This window comes from Ranitomeya imitator, chromosome 1 (assembly GCF_032444005.1).
Source record: "Ranitomeya imitator isolate aRanImi1 chromosome 1, aRanImi1.pri, whole genome shotgun sequence".
Classification (NCBI taxonomy): domain Eukaryota; kingdom Metazoa; phylum Chordata; class Amphibia; order Anura; family Dendrobatidae; genus Ranitomeya; species Ranitomeya imitator.
In genome coordinates this window covers 242,939,976-242,959,811 of record NC_091282.1, presented here as the reverse complement: position 1 = coordinate 242,959,811, position 19,836 = coordinate 242,939,976, and the positions used below count along the sequence as shown (strand labels likewise).

Below are 19,836 nucleotides of genomic sequence, written 5' to 3'. Positions count from 1 at the left end.
GTCCATCAAGAGGATTGGCCAATGTCTCTGAAAAATGTCTCTGATATCATTAGCCCCATTACAGTACGTTGTGATAAACCGAATAGACGTGTCGTTTTCTGGCTTTATTCTGGGTGTTAGTAGATCCTTTCTTTGTAGGCCTTCTTCAATACTCCCTCAGGGTAACCCCTATCCAGAAACCTGCCGCGGAGATCATTGGCTTGTTCCTGGAAAGAGCTCTGATTTGAGCAATTCCTCCGAATTCTTAAGTACTGGCCCTTAGGAATCCCTCTCTTCAGTGGGACGGGATGATTACTCTCCCACCGAAGAAGGGAGTTGGTGGCCGTATCTTTTCTATGGGTCTTGGTGGAAATTGCCCCATTACGGTCTCTTTCTATACAGATATCCAGGAACGCCAATTTTGTTGGGCTGGCCTCGTGTGTAAAATGAAGGCCAATATTGTTCACATTCAGGCCCTCTACAAATTCACCAATGCCCCCTCTCCAGATGACCAGCACGTCATCGATGTACCTAAGCCATAGTACTATCCTCTCATCAGGACCTGAGGCATGGTCTCCAAAGACCATTATTTCCTTCCACCAGCTCAGGAGCAGATTTGCATACAAAGGCGCACAGGGGCTACCCATCGCAGTGCCCCTGAGCTGGTGGAAGTACTTACGGTCAAATATGAACACATTTCTGGTGAGACAAAATTCCAAGGCCTCCAATACAAATTTGTTGTGTCTATCGTATTGTGTGCCCCTGGTACTGAGATAATAGTTCACCGCCAGCAGCCCTTTGTCATGTGGGATAGATGAGTATAGCGCCTCCACGTCTATACTGGCTAATATGTCATCTTCCAGATAAATCCCATCTAATTTGCCCAAAAGGTCGGTGGTGTCCCGTACATAGGAGTTCAGCGCGTTCACAAAGGGTTTAAGAATCTTATCCACATATATCCCTAGTCTTTCTGTGAGGCTGTTGTTGCCGGAGACTATGGGCCTTCCTTTGAGGGGGGTCGTACCTTTGTGTATTTTGGGGAGACAAAATGTGGGGATGACTGGATTTTTTGGTATAAGGAAATCTCTCTCCTCGTTCCCCACCACCCCATCTATGAAACCTCTCTCAACGATGGTGCTCAGCTCGGACAAAAAGGGACCCATTGGATTATGGCTCAAAACCTTATGTTCATCCTTCCTGTCCAATAGTTAAAGGCACATTGCACGGTAATCAGCAGTGTTCAGGATTACCACATTTCCCCCTTTATCGGAGGGTTTTATTGTGATACTGTGATCTTTTTCTAGTTTGCAAAGACATGCCATTTCACCTCTGGACAGGTTGAATCGTCCTCTCCTTTTGTTTTCTGGTAATTTCATGATGTCCTCAGTGACCAAGTTAAGGAAAATATCAATGGATCCAAGATCGCCCATTGGTGGGGGCATCTTGGAACTCATTTCTAAGATCTGTAAAGGGGCCTGTGCCTTCCTGGTTGGGGATAGGGTCACTCAAATGAAATAACAATTGTACGTCTTGGAGACTATATGCCTCTTATATGCTGCTAGAGTACTGACAGTTGTTTATGGCACCTAATGCACATGGTACCGTTTAAAGGTAACATTCACACAATCTGGCTACGTTGGAGCCCTAAGGGTCATGATCAGTGAACACGGCTATATGCCTATGTTAAATAATCAATGGAAATAGGAAATGAGTGGGTCACATTTGGATCGTACAGATGAAGTAACCGGGGCACATGACCAGTATTGTGGGGTTTGATATTTATGTGAACATACCTACGGTACATCAAGATAAACATATCTATGTACTATACACAACCTATAGGGTACATTATAGGTGTGCTTACAGCACTTAGCACTATACCTGCTGTTGTAATATACCAATAGTTAGTTGTACAACTTAACAGCGCATTGGGTTGTCAACTCAACAGTGATAGGTGTGTACGGCACTGTCAGCATCTTTTTGTTTTGTTTTTTTTTTCTTCTTCCCCTTTCTGTGTTGGTTAGGGTCACATAGGCACAAGGGTTTTCCCTCCCCTGTTTACATGTTGCATGTTTACCATATTTTTATCTATACCTATTAAAGGTTACGTTTTATCCAATCGCTATTCATTCTACTATTTTTCTTGGATTTAAACCCAGCTTTCATATATAAACCTAGTGGTATCCTTGTCTGCAATTTAAAGATCCAAAAGGAATTTAAGAATGTTAAGAATTTTTTTCTTTAATTCCCCCCTCCCCTTATAGGTTTGTGGACTTTTTCTATACCATAGAAAGACAATGTAAAAGCATCACTATAGTGCACATTACGGAAATGTACAAACGCTGCAGACATGTTAACCGCAGTAGCGCTATTCAAATCAGAAATATGTTTGCGTATTTGTTTCTTTAAGGAGCCTGTTGTGAATTCTGTGGCAGAGCTCCCTCCTGTGGTCACAAGTGGTACTTCGGCTGATTCTCTCTGTGAGCTTCTGTTGGTGGAGGGAAGTGGTACTGCGGCTTCTGAGTTTCCTCCCTCAGGTGATCTGGTGAGGTCGTTAGGTGCTTCTCTACTTAACTCCACCTAATGCTTTGATCCTGGCTTCCTGTCAATGTTCCAGTGTTGGACTTGCTTTTCCCTGGATCATTCCTGTGGCCTGCTGCTCTGCATAGCTAAGTTCTTCTTTGCTATTTGTTTGCTATTTTTTCTGTCCAGCTTGTCTAATTTGTTGCTGGTAGCTCTGGGACGCAAAGGGTGTACCTCCGTGCTGTTAGTTCGGTACGGAGGGTCTTTTTGCCCCCTTTGCGTGGTTTTCTTTAGGGTTTTGTGTAGACCGCAAAGTTACCTTTTCTATCCTCGATCTGTTAAGAAAGTCGGGCCTCACTTTGCTGAATCTATTTCATCTCTACGTTTGTCTTTTCTTCTTAACTCACAGTCATTATATGTGGGGGGCTGCCTTTTCCTTTGGGGTATTTCTCTGAGGCAAGGTAGGCTTATTTTCTATCTTCAGGCTAGTTAGTTTCTCAGGCTGTGCCGAGTTGCATAGGCAGAGTTAGGCGCAATCCACGGCTGCCTCTAGTGTTGTTTGGAGAGGATTAGGGATTGCGGTCTGCAGAGTTCCCACGTCTCAGAGCTCGTTCTATGATTTTGGGTTATTGTCAGATCACTGTATGTGCTCTGACCGCTATGTCCATTGTAGTACTGAATTGCCTTTCATAACAGTACAGGAAGCCAAAAGTACTAATGATTCTCAATAGAGGGAAAAAAGAAGTTCTGAGACCATTTTTTTTTCTTTGCACTGTGTTTTGCTTTTTTTTTCCCCTAGACATTTGGGTGGTTCAGTACATAGGTGTAGCGATGGACATTAGAAGTCTGTCTTCATTTGTGGATCAGCTCTCGGCAAGAGTACAAAAGATTCAAGACACTATTGATCAGAAAGCTATGTTGGAACCAAGAATTCCTATTCCTGATTTGTTTTTTGGAGATAGAACTAAGTTTCTGAGTTTCAAAAATAATTGTAAATTATTTCTGGCCTTGAAACCTCGCTCCTCTGGTGATCCAGTTCAACAGGTTTTGATTGTTATTTCTTTTTTGCGCGGCGACCCTCAGGACTGGGCATTTTCTCTTGCGCCAGGAGATCCTGCATTGAGTAATATCTATGCGTTTTTCCTGGCGCTCAGATTGCTGTACGATGAACCTAATTCAGTGGATCAGGCAGAGAAAAATTTGCTGGCTCTTTGTCAGGGTCAGGATGAGATAGAGGTATATTGTCAGAAATTTAGAAAGTGGTCCGTGCTCACTCAATGGAATGAATCTGCGCTGGCAGCTATGTTCAGAAAGGGTCTCTATGAAGCCCTTAAGGATGTCATGGTGGGATTTCCTATGCCTGCTGGTTTGAATGAGTCTATGTCTTTGGCCATTCAGATCGGTCGACGCTTACGTGAGCGTAAATCTGTGCACCATTTGGCGGTATTACCTGAGCTTAAACCTGAGCCTATGCAGTGCGATAGGACTTTGACCAGAGTTGAACGGCAAGAACACAGACGTCTGAATGGGCTGTGTTTCTACTGTGGTGATTCCACTCATGCTATCTCTGATTGTCCTAAGCGCACTAAGCGGTTCGCTAGGTCTGCCACCATTGGTACGGTACAGTCAAAATTTCTTCTGTCCGTTACCTTGATCTGCTCTTTGTCATCGTATTCTGTCATGGCATTTGTGGATTCAGGCGCTGCCCTGAATTTGATGGACTTGGAGTATGCTAAGCGTTGTGGGTTTCTCTTAGAGCCCTTGCAGTGTCCTATTCCATTGAGAGGAATTGATGCCACGCCTTTGGCCAAGAATAAGCCTCAATACTGGACCCAGCTGACCATGTGCATGGCTCCTGCACATCAGGAGGTTATTCGTTTTCTGGTGTTGCATAATCTGCATGATGTGGTCGTGTTGGGGTTGCCATGGCTACAAGCCCATAATCCAGTATTAGATTGGAAATCCATGTCGGTGTCCAGCTGGGGTTGTCAGGGGGTACATGGTGATGTTCCATTTCTGTCAATTTCGTCATCCACCGCTTCTGAGGTTCCAGAGTTCTTGTCCGATTACCGGGATGTATTTGATGAGCCCAAGTCCGATGCCCTACCTCCGCATAGGGATTGTGATTGTGCTATCAATTTGATTCCTGGTAGTAAATTCCCAAAAGGTCGACTGTTTAATTTATCCGTGCCTGAGCACGCCGCTATGCGCAGTTATGTGAAGGAATCCCTGGAGAAGGGGCATATTCGTCCGTCATCGTCACCATTAGGAGCAGGGTTCTTTTTTGTAGCCAAGAAGGATGGTTCGCTGAGACCTTGTATAGATTACCGCCTTCTAAATAAGATCACGGTTAAATTTCAGTACCCCTTGCCATTGTTATCTGATTTGTTTGCTCGGATTAAGGGGGCTAGTTGGTTCACCAAGATAGATCTTCGTGGTGCGTATAATCTGGTGCGAATCAGGCGAGGAGATGAATGGAAAACTGCATTTAATACGCCCGAGGGTCATTTTGAGTATCTAGTAATGCCATTCGGACTTGCCAATGCTCCATCAGTGTTTCAGTCCTTTATGCATGACATCTTCCGAGAGTACCTGGATAAATTCCTGATTGTGTAATTGGATGACATTTTGATCTTCTCGGATGATTGGGAGTCTCATGTGAAGCAGGTCAGAACAGTTTTTCAGGTCCTGCGTGCTAATTCTTTGTTTGTGAAGGGATCAAAGTGTCTCTTTGGTGTGCAGAAGGTTTCATTTTTGGGGTTCATCTTTTCCCCTTCTACTATCGAGATGGATCCTGTTAAGGTCCAAGCCATCCATGATTGGACTCAGCCGACATCTCTGAAAAGTCTGCAAAAGTTCCTGGGCTTTGCTAATTTTTATCGTCGCTTCATCTGCAATTTTTCTAGTATTGCCAAACCATTGACCGATTTGACCAAGAAGGGTGCTGATTTGGTCAATTGGTCTTCTGCTGCTGTGGAAGCTTTTCAAGACTTGAAGCGTCGTTTTTCTTCTGCCCCTGTGTTGTGTCAACCAGATGTTTCTCTTCCGTTCCAGGTCGAGGTTGATGCTTCTGAGATTGGAGCAGGGGCTGTTTTGTCGCAGAGAGGTTCTGATTGCTCAGTGATGAAACCATGCGCATTTTTTTCCAGGAAGTTTTCGCCTGCTGAGCGAAATTATGATGTGGGCAACCGAGAGTTGCTGGCCATGAAGTGGGCATTCGAGGAGTGGCGTCATTGGCTTGAAGGAGCTAAGCATCGCCTGGTGGTATTGACTGATCATAAGAACTTGACTTATCTTGAGTCTGCTAAGCGGTTGAATCCTAGACAGGCTCGTTGGTCGCTGTTTTTTGCCCGTTTTGACTTTGTGATTTTGTACCTTCCGGGCTCTAAAAATGTGAAGGCGGATGCTCTGTCTAGGAGTTTTGTGCCCGACTCTCCGGGTTTGTCTGAGCCGGCGGGTATCCTCAAGGAAGGAGTAATTGTGTCTGCCATCTCCCCTGATTTGCGGCGGGTGCTGCAAAAATTTCAGGCTAATAAACCTGATCGTTGTCCAGCGGAGAGACTGTTTGTCCCTGATAGGTGGACCAATAAAGTTATCTCTGAGGTTCATTGTTCGGTGTTGGCTGGTCATCCTGGAATCTTTGGTACCAGAGAGTTGGTGGCTAGATCCTTTTGGTGGCCGTCTCTGTCGCGGGATGTGCGTGTTTTTGTGCAGTCCTGTGGGATTTGTGCTCGGGCTAAGCCCTGCTGTTCTCGTGCCAGTGGGTTGCTTTTGCCCTTGCCGGTCCCGAAGAGGCCTTGGACACATATCTCTATGGATTTTATTTCTGATCTTCCCGTTTCTCAAAAGATGTCAGTCATTTGGGTGGTCTGTGATCGCTTTTCTAAGATGGTCCATCTGGTACCCTTGTCTAAATTGCCTTCCTCCTCTGATTTGGTGCCATTGTTCTTCCAGCATGTGGTTGTTTACATGGCATTCCAGAGAATATCGTTTCTGACAGAGGTTCCCAGTTTGTTTCAAGGTTTTGGCGAGCCTTTTGTGGTAGGATGGGCATTGACTTGTCTTTTTCCTCGGCTTTCCATCCTCAGACTAATGGCCAGACCGAACGAACCAATCAGACCTTGGAAACATATCTGAGATGCTTTGTTTCTGCCGATCAGGATGACTGGGTGTCCTTTTTGCCTTTGGCTGAGTTCGCCCTTAATAATCGGGCCAGCTCGGCTACCTTGGTTTCGCCATTTTTCTGCAATTCTGGGTTCCATCCTCGTTTCTCTTCAGGACAGGTTGAGTCTTCGGACTGTCCTGGTGTGGATACTGTGGTGGACAGGTTGCAGCAGATTTGGACTCATGTAGTGGACAATTTGACCTTGTCCCAGGAGAAGGCTCAACGTTTCGCTAATCGCAGACGCCGTGTGGGTCCCCGACTTCGTGTTGGGGATCTGGTTTGGTTATCTTCTCGTCATATTCCTATGAAGGTTTCCTCTCCTAAGTTTAAACCTCGTTTCATTGGTCCGTATAGGATTTCTGAGGTTCTTAATCCTGTGTCTTTTCGTCTGACCCTTCCAGATTCTTTTTCCATACATAACGTATTCCATAGGTCATTGTTGCGGAGATACGTGGCACCTATGGTTCCATCTGTTGATCCTCCTGCCCCGGTTTTGGTGGAGGGGGAATTGGAGTATATTGTGGAGAAGATTTTGGATTCTCGTGTTTCTAGACGGAAACTCCAGTATCTGGTTAAATGGAAGGGTTATGCTCAGGAAGATAATTCCTGGGTTTTTGCCTCTGATGTCCATGCTCCCGATCTTGTTCGTGCCTTTCATGTGGCTCATCCTGGTCGGCCTGGGGGCTCTGGTGAGGGTTCGGTGACCCCTCCTCAAGGGGGGGGTACTGTTGTGAATTCTGTGGCAGAGCTCCCTCCTGTGGTCACAAGTCGTACTTCGGCTGATTCTCTCTGTGAGCTTCTGTTGGTGGAGGGAAGTGGTACTGCGGCTTCTGAGTTTCCTCCCTCAGGTGATCTGGTGAGGTCGTTAGGTGCTTCTCTACTTAACTCCTCCTAATGCTTTGATCCTGGCTTCCTGTCAATGTTCCAGTGTTGGACTTGCTTTTCCCTGGATCATTCCTGTGGCCTGCTGCTCTGCATAGCTAAGTTCTTCTTTGCTATTTGTTTGCTATTTTTTCTGTCCAGCTTGTCTAATTTGTTGCTGGTAGCTCTGGGACGCAAAGGGTGTACCTCCGTGCCGTTAGTTCGGTACGGAGGGTCTTTTTGCCCCCTTTGCGTGGTTTTCTTTAGGGTTTTGTGTAGACCGCAAAGTTACCTTTTCTATCCTCGATCTGTTAAGAAAGTCGGGCCTCACTTTGCTGAATCTATTTCATCTCTACGTTTGTCTTTTCATCTTAACTCACAGTCATTATATGTGGGGGGCTGCCTTTTCCTTTGGGGTATTTCTCTGAGGCAAGGTAGGCTTATTTTCTATCTTCAGGCTAGTTAGTTTCTCAGGCTGTGCCGAGTTGCATAGGCAGAGTTAGGCGCAATCCACGGCTGCCTCTAGTGTTGTTTGGAGAGGATTAGGGATTGCGGTCTGCAGAGTTCCCACGTCTCAGAGCTCGTTCTATGATTTTGGGTTATTGTCAGATCACTGTATGTGCTCTGACCGCTATGTCCATTGTAGTACTGAATTGCCTTTCATAACAGGAGCCAAAAATAGTGCACCCTACGTATTATACCTTACACTGTGTGCATTCGATGATATAAATAATGCCCTCCGAAAGGTTTTTTACGGGAAAAACATGATCCTTTGCTTTTTTCTATTGTATTGTCCATCTGACTGATGCGGTGTCAACATACCAGGTGAGCTGACTTTCGTCTCCCTCTACCCCCGTTTTTTATTATTATTTACGTGTCTGACATTCAGCCAAAACAAAAAATGTGGTCCGACACGGCAGTGAAAAGACGGAATAGGTAGTATGGTATATCATATTGCAGTTAGCCAGGACGCAGTAGAACCAGTCACGTGTCGCTTCCTGAGTTGAGGATAATTAGAGGCAAAGAAAGATCAAGTAGTCCAGAAATTATGGCATGGCGGCAACCAGTGCTCACATATGATTACAAAAGAAATAAGAGCAGGGTGCAGCCTAGCAGCTGAAGCCAGACTGAATGGCCAACCGTGCATTAAAATCATAGAAAAGGAGGCTGAGCTAGGAGGTTAGCCAAAAATGTTGAGAAAAGTGTGATGTATAGCCCATAAATTAGGTTTTGGATAAGCCATAATAATGGAGGCTAGCTTTAAAAAAAAAAAAAAAAAAATTTAGGGAATCCATTGGATTTTCAGTAGAAACTTGCAGCTGCTGGACACCAAGAGAGGGAAAAATACTTATAATTCTGTATCTATTCTCCCCGCCTCCTCCTCCTAAATTAATCTCCCCTAGAGTACTTGCAGGGTCACACCTTATCAGAAATTTTTACTTCCTTGTGAGACTATACAAAAAGGAGGAGTAGGAAGACATGATAGGAGATAGGTGGGTGACAGAGGGGTTACGCCTTGGAAGAGGGATGAAGAGTGTTTTTTTCCTTTGTAGATGGAAAATAGGGATTTTTGTGTGCTCACCGTAAATTTCTTTTCTCCAAGCCACTTATTGGGGGAGACAGGACCGTGGCTGTATGCTGCTGCCACTAGGAGGCTGACACGAAGTGAATACAAAAAAAGGGTTTGCTCCTCATCTGCCATATACACCACCCAATGGCTCCGGATAGAACCAGTTCAGCGACCAAGCAGCAGGAGATTAATAAAAATTATCAGTAGGTACAACATGTCAAAACTATACACATCATAGGAAAAAGGGGTGGGTGCGGTGTCCCCCAATGAGTGGCTCGGAAAAAAGGATTTTACGGTGAGTACACAAAAATCCCTACTTCTCCTTCGCGACATTGGGGGACACAGGGCCGTGTGACATCCTAAAGCAGTTGCTGGGTGGGAAATAACAACAGAGTAAACTCACGGCACCTGCTGTCTAAAGATGCGCTACCGCTGCCTGCAAGATACGTCTACCCAGGCTCGCATCTGCTGATGCCTGAGTATATGAACATTATAATGCTTTGAGAAAGTGTGCAGGCTAGACCAGGTCGCCGCTTTGCAATCCTGCTCCGCAGACGCTTGATGCCGAATGGCCCACGAAGCACCTACCGACCGAGTGGAGAGTGCCTTTATCCCCGCTGGAGTAGGCTTGCCTCTGACGCGGTAAGCTTCTTGAATAGTCAACCAAATCCACCTGGCTATTGTCGACTTAGAAGCGGCCAATCCTTTCTGGTGTCACACCGGGAGCACGAACAGGGCATCCGTCTGGTGAAAAGAGTGAAGATCCTTCTCCACGCGGTGAACTGGAGCAGGGCAAAATGAGGGAAGCACAATATCCTCGCCAAGGTGAAAAGAAGAAACCACCTTAGGAAGAAAAGACTGGGACGGTCTGAGGACCACCTTGTCACGGTGAAAAACCAGAAAGGGAGCTCGACAGGAATGAGAAGCCAACTCCGAGACTCTTCTGATTGAAGTAATCGCGACAAGGAAGGTAACCTTCCATGAAAGGAGAGAAAAATGTTTTGTAGGACACCTAGGACCAAATTAAGGTCCCAGTCATCTAGCGGCGCTCTATAGGGAGGTACCACGTGGAAGACTCCCTGAAAGAACGTTCTCACCTGGGGTTTGGAAGCGATCTTTTGCTGGAACAGGACAGGACGGACAAGACCTGCCCTTTGAGGGAGCTCAGCGCAAGGCCCAAAGAATTGGGTAGGAGAGCGCTAAGGCTACTTTCACACTAGTGTCATACTCGGCCCGTCGCAGTGCGTTGGGCCGACGTACCGACGCATACTGTGGAAGCGCCGCACAACGGGGGCAGCGGATGCATTTTTCCAGCGCATCCGCTGCCCCATTGTGAGTTGCGAGGAGGTGGGGGCGGAGTTCCGGCCGCACATGCGCGTTCGGAAATGGCGGACACGACGCTCAAAAAAACGTTGCAAGCAAAGTTTTTTTGTTCGGACGATCCACCACAACACGACGCAACTGTCGCACGACGATTGTGACGTGTGGCAATGCGTCGTTAATGTTAGTCTATGGGGAAAAAACGCATCCTGCAGACAACTTTGCAGGATGCATTTTTTACCCAAAACGACGCATTGCGATGTATCCCAAATGACGCTAGTGTGAAAGTAGCCTAAGAAAATTCTATTTTGTACCCGAAGGACACCAGATCTCTGACCCACTCGTCGTGAATGACCGCGAGTCAGACATGGCGAAACAGGAGTAGGCGGCCGCCTAGTCTGCTGGTGTCGTCTGAGCAATGTTGCGAGTCATTTAATCGAGGATCTGAGGGGTCTGGATCCCCTAGATCTGGACTGCTTGGGGAGGCCCTTCCACAAGTGATTGAATTTGTGCGAGGCCTGTGGACTCTTGTCCCTGTGAGCGGGGCGCCCCGAACCGGGAAAACTAGCCGTCGAGGACCACCCGTAATGCGAAAGGACCGAAAACGTGTCTGCAGCTGATGGCAGATAGGGCGCCTAATTCTCTGCTGGGGGAGGAATGTACTTTTCCCGCCTGTAGTGTCCGAAATCAGTTGGTCCAGCTTTTCTCCAAATAAGCGCTGAGATAGGGAAGGGATGTTAAGGACTTTTTGGATGCAGAGTCCGCTCGCCAGTTCCTCAGGCATAGTGCCCTTTTAATAGCTACTGCGTTTGAAGCTGTAAGTGCAGAGCAACTAGCCGCGTCCAGGGAAGCATTTACTAAATAGTCACCAGCCAAGGAAATCTGATTGGCCAACTCGGCTGTCTCAGGGGGACAATCACTCTTCTGTATGGCCTTATGCAGGAAATCTGCCCAGTAAGCCACGGCTTTGGCTACCCAGGTCACTGCAAAGGAAGGAAAAAGTGCCGAGCCAGACGCTTCGAAAACCGAACGAGCGAGGCTGTCAATAAGCCGATCTGTGGGATCTTTAATGGAAGATCCATAGGGACAGCAGAGTCTTGGAGGATAAATGCAATACAGGAGGATCAACTGGAGGCGATTCCGTCCATTGTTTGAGGAGGCCGGGTGAGAAGAGATATCTGGTCACCAAAGATCTCAGACCTGCAAAGCGTTTGTCTGGGCGCTCTCTATGTCGCCGGACTAAGTCCTGGAATTCAGGGTGATTGGCAAACCCCCTATGATGACGTTTAGTCCATTTAACAGACACTGCGTTATCCGCGTGAGAAGTAGTAGGCTCTTCGTTGACCTGCAGTGACTGGTTGATGACCTCAATGAGAGTATCCACGGTAGCCTGATAACCTGGGGACTCTAGGTCAAGTGGCCCATCTGACTCAGATTTGGAGTCATGTTCGCTGTACGCCCCTTGAGAGGGAAAGCAAAAAGCAGAGCGAACAGACGCCGAAGCACCGGAGGGCCTGGGGGACGAGCTATGTACCCGTTTCCTTGATGCCTGTCTGTGTCTTAAAGGGAACCTGTCACCCCAAAAATCGCGGGTGAGGTAAGCCCACCGGCTTCAGGGGCTTATCTACAGCATTCTGTAATGCTGTAGATAAGCCCCCGATGTTACCTGAAAAAGGAGAAAAAGACGTTATATTATACTCACCCAGGGGCGGTCCCGCTGCTGGTCAGGTCGGATGGGCGTCTCCGGTCTGCTGCGGCGCCTCCCATCTTCTTTCCATGACGTCCTCTTCTGATCTTCAGCCACGGCTCCGGCGCAAGCGTACTTTGCTCTGCCCTGTTGAGGGCAGAGGATAGTACTGCAGTGCGCAGGCGCCGGAAAGGTCAGAGGCCCGGCGCCTGCGCACTGCAGTACTTTGTCTGCCCTCAACAGGGCAGAGCAAAGTACGCCTGCGCCGGAGCCGTGGCTGAAGATCAGAAGAGGACGTCATGGAAAGAAGATGGGAGGCGCCGCAGCGGACCGGAGACGCCCATCCGACCTGACCAGCAGCGGGACCGCCCCTGGGTGAGTATAATATAACGTCTTTTTCTCCTTTTTCAGGTAACATCGGGGGCTTATCTACAGCATTACAGAATGCTGTAGATAAGCCCCTGATGCCGGTGGGCTTACCTCACCCGCGATTTTCGGGGTGACAGGTGCCCTTAAAGTGAGGATGGCCCCTGCAGGCCGATGGTTCTCCTGATGTAGGGGAATTCTCTGAGACAGATGGGTTAGTGGTCCTGCTCCTGGAAGGATCCTGAAGGGACTCTATAACCTTAAAGAAGCCATAGATTGCGATAGTGACAAAGCCCACTCAGGGGGACTAGTCACCGAGGAGTCGGTTGCAGTGGAGGGCTCCTGAGCACATTTAGGATCGCAAGCCTGACAGAGCAGAGTAGTGTATCCCCTTGGTAACGCAGCCTGACAGGAGCGGAATGAAGTGAAAAACACTGTGATTTAGTGGGCTTTTTTGAGGCTTCAAGTAGAGACATGCTGTATCCCTGTTAACCCCCAAATACTGCAGGAAGGCCAATTTGTGCAGCTGAAAGACAGCAGAGCACTTTGAGGAAAAGGGAGTCAGAGGAGAGCCTGTGAGTAGTGTGGCAGAGCACTTACCCAGGTCCTGTGCCCCAGAGAGCTTTGTCCCCAATTGGTGCAGCGCCGGTCCTAAAAAGGCAGTCCTGGGAGCTTGCCGTACTGTGGGAACTTGTAGGGTGGCTAAATATGGCCGCCGAAATCAGGAAAAGCGCTAGAAAGGTGGGCGGTTTCGCCGGAGTGCCGCGCAGTACTGGGCGGGATTATCGGCTTGCGGCCGAAGTCGGGGAATAAATTAGCAGTGCCTGGCCAGAAGGGGCGACCAGGCCCGCGATGCGCTCAGGAGCCCCAGACCCCCCCCCCCCGGATAGAAAACTCACCACTGGAAGCCTGGAGGAGGAGATGGGCAAAGCTGCCACTCTGCATGCAGGTTAGGACTGCGATAGGGAAGGTGCAGGAACCCTCAATCCATGCAGCACCTCCCTGCAGCACCGCTGTTCTATCAGTCGTGGTGCAGTGGGAGCAGCACGGACGCCATGGGGGGAGCCTCTGTGTATCCTAAGGGTTCGCTCCCCTAGGATTTCACAGGGCTGTGTCCGGCTGTGTCCTGGCTCAGAAGGGGGTACATGGAGGAGACACTCGATGTTCCCGTCTGTTTCTGGTTTCCGGAGAGATCGGCGCCTTGAAGGGAACCGTCGCCCCTAAAATAGCTCAGGCCTGGCATCCCACATCGCAGGAGAGGATACGAGGAGGCGACACTCGCCGTGCTCGCCTGTTGTTGTTTAGGGGAGATTGGCCCCTTGAAAGGTTACGTCGCAACTGTCTTCCTCATGGAAAAAAGGTTTAAAAAAAAATGTAAAAAAATATAAAAGTATGGTCTGAATAGCAGACCCCAGTGTGCCTCCTATGGACACCAAGCATGAACTGGTGCCAGTGGGTGGTGTATACTGCAGAGGAGGAGCTAACTTTTTTTTTAGTATTCACTTAGTGTCAGCCTCCTAGTGGCAGCAGCATACACCCACGGTCCTGTGTCAACCAATGTGGTGAAGGAGAAATAAACTAATATAATAAAAATACAACTTGCAATGATGTAGGTGTCTCTCTACAGGCACAAAACTACAACAGATAAGCTCAGACAAATTGATTACTAAGACCCAATCATCCTTAGTGCCCGTTTATTGGGCTCTCCATGCATGTGTTGTGACTGTCAAATAGCCGAAAAATTTATAACTTGCACACTCCAACAGCTGTGATGCAAAAGGGGTAATTTAACCCCTTCATGACCGGGGGATTTTTCGTTTTTCCGTGTTCGTTTTCCGCTCCCCTCCTTCCCAGAGCCATAACTTTTTTATTTTTCCATCAATTTGGCCATGTGAGGGCTTATTTTTTGCGGGACGAGTTGTACTTTTGAACGACATCATTGGTCTTAGCATGTCGCGTACTAGAAAACGGGAAAAAAATTCCAAGTGCGGTGAAATTGCAAAAAAAAGTGCAATCCCACATTGGTTTTTTGTTTGGCTTTTTTGCTAGGTTCACTAAATGCTAAAAATGACCTGCCATTATGATTCTCCAGGTCAGTACGAGTTCATAGACACCTAACATGACTAGGTTATTTTTTATCCAAGTGGTGAAAAAAAATTCCAAACTTTGCTAAAAAAAAAAAAAAGAAAAAAAATTGCGCCACTTTCCGATACTCGTAGCGTCTCCATTTTTCATGATCTGGGGTCGATTGAGGGCTTATTTTTTGCGTGCCGAGATGACGTTTTTAATGATAGCATTTCGGTGCAGATACGTTCTTTTGATCGCCCGTTATTGCATTTTAATGCAATGTCGCGGCGACCAAAAAAACGTAATTCTGGCGTTTCGATTTTTTTTCCCGCTACGCTGTTTAGCGATCAGGTTAATACTTTTTTTTAATTGATAGATCGGGCGATTCTGAGCGCGGCGATACCAAATATGCGTAGATTTGATATTTTTTTTATTGATTTATTTTGATTGGGGCGAAAGGGGGGTGATTTAAACTTTTATGTTTTTTTTTTTTTTTTCACATTTTTTTAAACTTTTTTTTTTTAACTTTTGCCATGCTTCAATAGCCTCCATGGGAGGCTAGAAGCTGGCACAACGCGATCGGCTCTGCTACATAGCAGCGATCTGCTGATCGCTGCTATGTAGCAGAAATGGAGGTGTGCTGTGAGCGCCGACCACAGGGTGGCGCTCACAGCCACCGGCGATCAGTAACCATAGAGGTCTCTGGGACCTCTATGGTTACAATATACAAGCATCGCCGACCCCGATCATGTGACGGGGTCGGCGATGACGTCATTTCCGGCCGCCCGGCCGGAAGCGGTAGTTAAATGCCGCTGTCTGCGTTTGACAGCGGCATTTAACTAGTTAATAGGTGCGGGCAGATCGCGATTCTGCCCGCGCCTATTACGGGCACATGTCAGCTGTTCAAAACAGCTGACATGTCCCGGCTTTGATGCGGGCTCACCGCGGAGCCCTGCATCAAAGCAGGGGAACCGGCATCGGACGGCATAGTACGTCCGATGCCGGTAAGGGGTTAATATACATACAGTAGTCACAAACGTTTCGGTCTGCAAAGGACCTTCATCAGTGTGCTAAAGATAGCGAGAATGGTATATATGGTGGTAGGACCCCGGTGAGAATTATTTAGTTTGCATCAAGTCTAAGAATACAATGGGTTAACTTGAAAGGATATACAGAGAGCAGTATTGTGCGGCAGGTCAGTCCGGCCGGTGGGAGAGAGAGAAGCGCACAGATACACGGTGTCCCCTTTTGCATCACAGCTGTTGGAGTGTGCTAGTTGTAAATTTTTCACTTATTAAGGTTTGGGAACCTATATCTATGCACCTCCCCCTCTAGGCTGTGCTGAACGTTTTCTATACTATACTGTCACATAGCTGAGACACATGCAGGTTCGGCGCTGAACAGTTGATTATCAGGAACGCTCCAGGTATCCAGGTTACCGATGCAGCTATTCGGATAAGGACTTATCCGAAGCTATGCGATCAACCCTAGTCATTAGTTAAGTCTATTTTATATGTGCTCGCCTGTTTTTCTTTTTTGTTTGTTTTCCGCTTTAGGGGTAAAGTCTAGCAAATCAAGAGGTTATAGTCTGATTCATCAATTGCGACTTTTTAAAATGTAACAACATTTGGCGCAATTTCACTCGTGTATTCTCAAATGTGTCAACATTCTGGCGCATTTTTATTTTTTAACCTTTGGTGCCAAAAGTCACCAGAACAGTTTAATACAGGACAAAAAAACAATTTTTCACTATGTGCCACATTCATGAATCATGTGCACCATTTTAATGAATTTGGTGGTAAAAATTACAACTAATAACACAAGACAAAAAAGGTAAGTGACTTAAAAAACGCAAGTAATGAATTGGTGCCTTAGTGTCCATTTGCTAGTGACAGCAGCTACACGAAGGTAATCATCTGTGTCCCCCGGATACAAGGACAAGAATATTTTTCTGTCTGATGTATCCCCAGATTTTCATTTTAGCCTTGATGAGGCAAGAACCTTTAGATAATACTCACCTCACACTATTTAGGACAGCTTTGTCTTTAGCAGGCGGCTTCCCCACTGGCCTCTTTGTGCTTACAACTTTTACCGGGTGCTGCTCCTTTCCAGTTTTACTATATTTGCTTTTGTCAAACTTTGGTTTAGGAACTCCGTATTTCCGTAGAATCTTAAAAACAGAAAGATTAAAAGCAGTTACCATGAGAAGTACAATACCTTTGCAAACAATTTGAATTAAAACTCAACAAATGTTAGGCCCGAAAGAAGTAATTTGGTTGGATCCCACATTACCATATAAAGAATTTTTCTGAACTTTCAATCTTGTTCATCTAGAAAATATATTCCCTGGAAATACCATATATTAGAGTGTAATTTTCAGAAAAAGGAAATATTACCTGTGTCAGCTGATCTTCCAAAACTTTTTTTGGCGGGCGAACATTTGTGAAGAAGTTATGGAGCAGATTTCCTGGAGTTTGTGAATTGATTTGCTCTTTACTGAGATAAATGTCTGACACTTTGATGTACTTTGTAGGAGTCAGGCTTAAAGTCTGCTCTGCGTGAATACAGCTCTTGAATATTTCTGTAAGAACATCTCTTACCTCTGGGACCAACTTATCCCCTAAAAGTATACAAACAAGTGTGAAGCTGGAAGAGCGTATATAAATGTATAAAAGACAAGACTTATACAAGTTTTTCTAGAATTGAATTGTTTCAAACGTGACACAATTTTAATGTGCCTTTTAGCAAGTAAAATTATGCTATTGTAATTCAAAGACAAGCAGAGTTATGATCTCTAGATGTCATGTCAGCAATGAGACAATATAGTCCATAGGAAAACCATACGCACAATGGGGAAAATGTTGAACAATCAATACTAGCAACAGTCCTTGTGGCGTGTGGGATACAGACAAAATTGGATTTTTAACTTCATCTTGCTCAAAGCAGTTTGTTTCTTTAGATAAACTAATGCAAAACAATAAAGAAATGCTACAAAGAAATTGCGGAAGGTCTGAAGCATAAACCCTATCAAGTAGTATTTTAAGAACCCTAATTTTTATTGCCTGGAGTTAGAGGATAAAAGGGAGATATGATTGAAACCTTTAAATGAAATCTATCATCAGAAAATGAGTTATCAATTAAATCAGGTTTTTGTATTTAAAAAACAAAACAAAAAGAAACAGGTAATAAAAACATAATAAATATGGGGATTTTTGTGTACTCACTGTAAAATCCTTTTCTCCAAGCCATTCATTTGGGGACACAGACCATGGATTGTATGCTGCTTGCCAATAGGAGGCCGACACTAGGTTAACACAAGAAAAGTTAGCTCCTCCTCTGCAGTATACACCCTCGTGCTGGCTCCCAGAGAACCAGTTCCGTGCAAAAGCAGTATGAACAAATATTAATGACATAGAAGAGTACATCATGTCAACTTAAAAGAATAGCAAAAGCCATATAAGCCGATAGGCTAACAGGGTGAGTGCTGTGTCCCCCAATGAGTGGCATGGAGAAAAGGATTTTACGGTGAGTACACAAAAATCCCTGTTTTACCTTCACCTCATTGGGGGGCACAGACCATGGGACGACCCAAAGCAGTCCCTGGGTGGGTAAACAACACAAAGAATTAGGCTTCATGCAACAACTGCCTAGATCTGCGCCACCGCTGCCTGCAGAATTCTTCTGCCCAGACACGCATCCGCTGAAGCCTGAGAGTGAATATTGTAGTGCTTTGCGAAGGTATGTAAACTGGACCAAGTCGCAGCTTTACAGACCTGCTCCGCTGTCGCCTGATGCCGAATGGCCCAAGAAGCCCCCACTACTCGAGTGAAGGAAGTGTGCTCTGATTCCCCTTGGGATGGGCTGACTTCTGACTTGGTATGACTCCTGAATGGTGGAACAAATCCACCTGGCTATCGTGGCCTTAGAAGCGGCAAGAACCTTCCTGTGACCTTACGGGAGAACGAACAAAGCATCTGTTCTTCTGAAGGATGCCGTTCTTGAGACGTACCTTCGCAGAGCTCTGACTAGGTTCACAGTGTGGAGAACTCTCAATTCTGCGAATAGGGGCCGGACAAAAGGAAGGAAGAACAATGTCCTCTTTAAGATGGAAGGATGAAATGACCTTTGGCAAAAAGGATGGCGACGGCCTGAGGATAACCTTGTCCTGATGGAAGTTAAGGAAAGGCGCCCGGCAGGATAAGGCGGCTAATTCCGAAACCCGTCTGATCAATGTGATCGCCACAAGGAAGGCAACTTTCCAAGAAAGAAAGACCAGCGAAATGTCCTGAAGTGGTTCAAAGGGCGGTTCCTGAAGGGCACTTCGCACCAAGTTGAGGTCCCAAGGCTCTAAAGGCATGCAATAAGGAAGAGTGACATGTGACTCCCCCTGAAGAAAAGTATTAACCTGGAGTCTTGGCGCAATGCGTCTCTAAAATAAGACCTATAGAGCGGAGATTTGGCCCTTGAGAGATCCGAGTGCCAGCCCGGAGTCCAGACCTGCCTGTAGGAACTCTAAAATGGTGGGAACTGAGAAGATGAGGAGAAAGACCACGATCCTGGCACCAAGCAAAAAATGTCTTCTAGGTTCAGTGATAGATAAGGACCGATGAGGGTTTACGGGCACTAATGATGGTGGAAATGACCTGTTGAGAAAACTCTGCCTGGGTTAATACCCAGGATTCAACAGCCATGCCTTTAAAACACAGGGCCCCTTAGTCCTGGTGGTAGATGGGACCTTGGAAGAGCAGATCTGGCTGATCTGGCAGTCTCCAGGGTATGTCAGCAACGAGACTCTGCGAACCACGCACTGCGAGGCCAATCGGGAGCAACCAGGATCACTGGTACCCCTTCCGCCTTGATTTTCCGGATTACTCTGGGGAGTAACAGAAGGGAGGAAAAATGTACGGAAGGCGGAATTGGCGCCATGAAAGAATCAGAGTGTCGACACTGATGGCTCTTGGATCTCGAGACCTCGCTATAAACTGGGGACCTAGGCATTCAGTCTGGACACCATGAGGTTCACAACTGGGATCCCCAGCGAAGATAGATCTGAGAGAAGACTTCCGGATGGAGCTCCCACTCCCCCAAAGTGAGACTGACAGCTGAGGAAGTCCGCAGTCCAGTTTTCCACTCCTGGAATGTGTACCCCTGAGATCACTGAGAGGTTGTTCTCTGCCCATTGAAGGATGTGAGTTACCTCGGACATGGCCGACCTGCTGCGGGTACCCCCCTGATAATTTATGTATGCCACAGCCATGGCTTTGTCTGATTAGATACGGATGGGTGACCGCCAGAAGG

At 46.6% G+C, this 19,836-nt stretch overlaps 1 protein-coding gene across 2 annotated transcripts in view; it reads right to left on the bottom strand.

Moving 5' to 3' along the window:
- HECTD4 (HECT domain E3 ubiquitin protein ligase 4) overlaps nucleotides 1-19,836 on the bottom strand; it is a 336,354-nt gene that overhangs the window by 26,011 nt on the left and 290,507 nt on the right. For both annotated transcript variants that reach the window (XM_069754771.1, XM_069754778.1), the window contains exons 63-64: nucleotides 16,935-17,158; nucleotides 16,557-16,708 (exon numbers count right to left, since the gene is read on the bottom strand). In XM_069754771.1, the coding sequence (XP_069610872.1) occupies nucleotides 16,557-16,708; nucleotides 16,935-17,158 (376 nt within the window). The remainder of the gene's footprint in view (nucleotides 1-16,556; nucleotides 16,709-16,934; nucleotides 17,159-19,836) is intronic.